Source organism: Pterocles gutturalis, unplaced genomic scaffold, assembly GCF_000699245.1.
Source record: "Pterocles gutturalis isolate BGI_N339 unplaced genomic scaffold, ASM69924v1 scaffold1198, whole genome shotgun sequence".
NCBI lineage: Eukaryota > Metazoa > Chordata > Aves > Pterocliformes > Pteroclidae > Pterocles > Pterocles gutturalis.
Window position 1 is genome coordinate 112742 of NW_010120238.1, and position 3988 is coordinate 116729.

At 53.7% G+C, this 3988-nt stretch overlaps 1 protein-coding gene across 1 annotated transcript in view; it reads left to right on the forward strand.

Annotated features, from left to right (window-relative positions):
- EXTL3 (exostosin-like glycosyltransferase 3) overlaps positions 1-3988 on the forward strand; it is a 29202-nt gene that overhangs the window by 23916 nt on the left and 1298 nt on the right. Inside the window, exons 3-4 of the mRNA XM_010076815.1 lie at positions 2839-2983; positions 3344-3472. Coding sequence (XP_010075117.1) covers positions 2839-2983; positions 3344-3472 — 274 coding nt within the window. The remainder of the gene's footprint in view (positions 1-2838; positions 2984-3343; positions 3473-3988) is intronic.

Here is a 3988-nt window from a genome sequence, read left to right on the forward strand (position 1 = left end):
ACGTGATGCTCGTGGTGGGCTGCCGTCCTCGCTTGGTGTGACACTGGGGTGTGACAGCTATTTCAGCTTTTTTCCCTGCAGAGCATGGAAAAGACAGATGTTACACAGAAAAGGCTGGTGCTGGTTGCTCTCACTCCCACCTCGCTTCTGCTCCAGCATCTACGTTCTCCCTTGGCTTTGCTGTGGCAAAAAGCTTCCTGATTACGGGGCCAAAGCAGCCACGTGGGCTCCTGCCGTGGGAGGCTTCTCGTACAGCTAAACCTCACCGACTGCCAGAGAGGTGCCGGGGAGCGAGGATGGCAGGAGGAGATGGTCCTGGGCCAGGACCGGGGGCTGCGGTTGCTAATCCGCGAGCACCCAGCAGCTGGCGGAGGGGCAGGAAACGGGGACCAGCTCTCTGCTCCCACCAAAACGTGTTGGCTCAGGGCTGGAAGATCAAAAGGCACAAAACTCCTGGAAACCCAGCAAGCTCTCTCTGAGAGATGAGAAACGAGGTGTTAAAGTGATGAAAGCAGGGGAGTAGGCGGCAGGACTCCTGGCTTCCCTTCCGTGTCCCGTTTCGGGCTCTTTATCTGAACGTGGCCCTTTTCTCCCCCGCTTTGGTCTCTGTTTTCCTTTGCTCGTCCCCAGCGCCTGGCTGAGGCTTTACCGATTAGCCCTGGAGAGCATCAAATAGAAACCGTAAGTGCCGTGTATTATTCTCACTCACATCCCTGCTTACAAACACCTTGTTCGCACAAAGCCTCCCTGTGTTCCGGCGTCCAGCCAGGCAGGAGACGCTGTCTCAGCGACCAAGTTAACCTCTGCCTGTAACAACTGGCTTTTGTTGAAACTTCGCTTCTGGCTGCAGTTCTTGGGGCCAAAAGCTCCTTCTTGCTCTGTTTGCTGCTCAGGAGTGAGCTGGAGGTGGGTGACCGAACACAAACCTTTCTGCAGGGCGCACCCAAAGCGATTCTCTGAAGAAATCCGTATTTTTCTGGCTGAGCTGGGAAGGAGAGTGTGTCACGCTCACAGGAAAGCGCGACGTGGGAGAAGGGAAAGGGAATGAGTCCTTTCGACTCCAGCTTTTCAAAACCATGACACTGAATTGACAGAAACCGCATGGAACAAGCGCTTGCTGGGAGGATGGTGCCAGGAAAGCTGCTGGTGGCGTTAATTACTTGGTTTTCATTACCAGGTTATATCAGATTTTCATTAGTTTGAGTCGAGGATATAACGATAAACACATCGAGCTGGGTCAGCTCAAGGCTGTGGGAGGAACCGGGAACTGCATCCACAAGGAAAAAAGACCAAAAATGCCACTTTGTGCCCTCTTGAGCACCTGTGAAGAAGGGAAAACCCTCCCGTGTCCAAAAAGCACCCACTTGGGACTTGTTTATTGTAGTCCGGAGTCACTGAGTTCGGAAACTCGGACACTCACCCTTAGGGAGGGGGGATCGGACGATGGGAAGGAGGCCAGCGCCCCTGCCCGTGGAAGCGGGATTTATTTCCCAGGCTTGGCACTAGGCTCTGACGTTTTTCTTAATTATTCCTGCCAGCGTTGCAGCTATCCTGTGGGATTTCTCTCAAGGAGAACAAGCTTCACAGCAGAATATTAAGCGAGCCGGTGCACTCGCACGTCAACCTCATGATTTAATTCCCTCCGGCGCGACTGCCAGCATGGGTTAGGGTGAAGGATGCGCTGACGGCTCCTGAGGTTTTTCCCGCACGGACAGAGCCCTGGAAGCTGGTTTGGGATGGGAAGCTGGCAGTCTGGCACTCCAGAGCTTCCCTCGGGAGACACCTGGGTCTTCAGCATCTCAGCAGCTTTCCAAAAGGGAGCTGGGTGTTATTTTGACTTTATGGAGGAGGAAACAGAGCTTCTGGGAGGTGGAAAGTCCCAGGCATTTGGGGGAAGAGGCTGGGAGACGCTGGTTCCTCCCAGGCCGACCTTGGCTGCTCTGGACTTTCTATAGAAGGGAGATAAGAGAGGAGCAGCGCTGGCGTACGTGTCATGCCGTGACGCCCCTGGAAAGCTGGTGGCGAATGGAAGAGTTTCGGGTCTCTGCCTTTCTCTGCCTCTTCCTCTGCCTTTCTATCCGAAGTCTTATGTTTTCCAGTCCCAATGTAATTCAGAAACTAATTTTGGGCCATTGGGCTTTTTTGTTAGTTTTCTTTTAAACCTACAGAACAACCTGATGAGTTAGAAAATCCCAAATTTATGAGTTAGGAGCACTTTCCCTGTGAGTAAGCAACTCGAATGTGCCTCTAGGAGAGGACGCAGGTGAGCAGCTCAGCTTTGTCCCAAGCGATGTTGGTGTTTGGGCGAGCTGACCGAGCGATGCTTCAGTTCACAGCTAGCAGCTTTTAACCTTTAACAAGATCAGCAAATTCTGCCTGTCCAAGAAAGCCAAGATTCCTGGCTTCAGCCCTTTCCTGCACTACAACAGGAAAGAAATGGGAGTTATCTCAGGGTGAGACCCTGTTCACGTGTCACTCAGGCCTGTCCCTCCTGCCGACAGTGGAGCTTCGGTGCTGTGGAGGAGGGCAAATCTGTACTCAACAGCCTACGTAAAAAGATATATTTTGCAAGTTGGAATTTTCTGTATTTTTATTGAAAAAAATTAAATTGACTTTAAAGCAAGGTATCTGCACTTTTTAACAATGTTTATCCTTTTTGCCCATACTACAGTGTACATTGGCCATTCTTTGGATGAGCAATTGCCAAACTTTTTTACGTCTAGGCATCCCCATTGCATCGAGGGCGCACTCCTGGGTGTCCTGGTTCTCAGCTGGAGCTGTGCTCGTCTCCGGACAGGCTCAGGGGTTGTGCCTCACCGAAACGCTTTGTGTTTGCAGTGTCTGGAGAGAGGCCAGGGACCGCATCGTTGGCTTCCCGGGGCGCTACCACGCGTGGGACATCCCCCACCAGTCCTGGCTCTACAACTCCAACTACTCCTGCGAGCTCTCTATGGTGCTCACTGGTGCTGCCTTCTTCCATAAGGTGAGTTATCGCGGCCACAACATTCAAAGGACACGGAGCTGCTGGAGCGGGGCCAGAGGAGCCACGGAGATGGGCCGAGGCTGGGGCAGCTCGAGGCTGGAGCAGCTCCCGTGCGAGGACAGGCTGAGAGAGTTGGGGGTGTGCAGCCTGGAGAAGAGAAGGCTCCAGGGAGACCTTCCAGCACCTTCCAGTGCTGAAAGGGGGCTACAGGAGAGATGGGGGGGCTCTGGATCAGGGGGTGCAGGGACAGGACGAGGGGGAACGACTTCTCCAGGTCTGGAGCAGATGGCACCAGTGATGGTGGGCGCTTGCTGCTCGGGACCACCTCGAGCAATGTTTGTGCCTTTTTCTCCTTTCCAGTACTACGCCTACCTGTACTCCTACGTGATGCCACAAGCCATCCGCGACATGGTGGATGAATACATCAACTGCGAGGACATCGCCATGAACTTCCTGGTCTCTCACCTGACGAGAAAACCTCCCATAAAGGTAAAGCACCGGGTGGGCGCTGGGACTGGGCTTTGCCTTTCCAGAGATAAGGTGGTTTGGTCGATGTCTTTGAAAGGCAAGAGGTGTGTTAGGAGGCTGCTCTGCTCTGGGAGAACTCCAGCTCGTTTTCCCAGGAAAATCCATCTCCCTTTCCCAGGGGAAACCCATCTCCCTCTCTCCCAGCCCGATGCAGAAGCTGTGCCGTGCAGCACGCACTTCCCTTACCAAAATCTGGCTTCATGGCATCTCCGAAGCACTGCTGCAAGCGTGATGTGCTCAAAGCTGTCAGCGTGTCCCCTCTCCGGCCCCGAGGAGCTGTAGTGTGTCTTCAGAAAGGTGTGAAAGCTCAGGACAGCCCTGGGAAGCAGCCAAATCCCCGCCGTGGCGATCGGGTGAATTGGGGTTTGATGCTGCAGCTCGGATCGGAGGGTTTTTCCTGGCTCGGCAAAGGCCCTTCTGAGCAGCTGATCCCAAAAAGACAAATTTCCTTCTTTCCATAGTATACAGCAGAAGCAG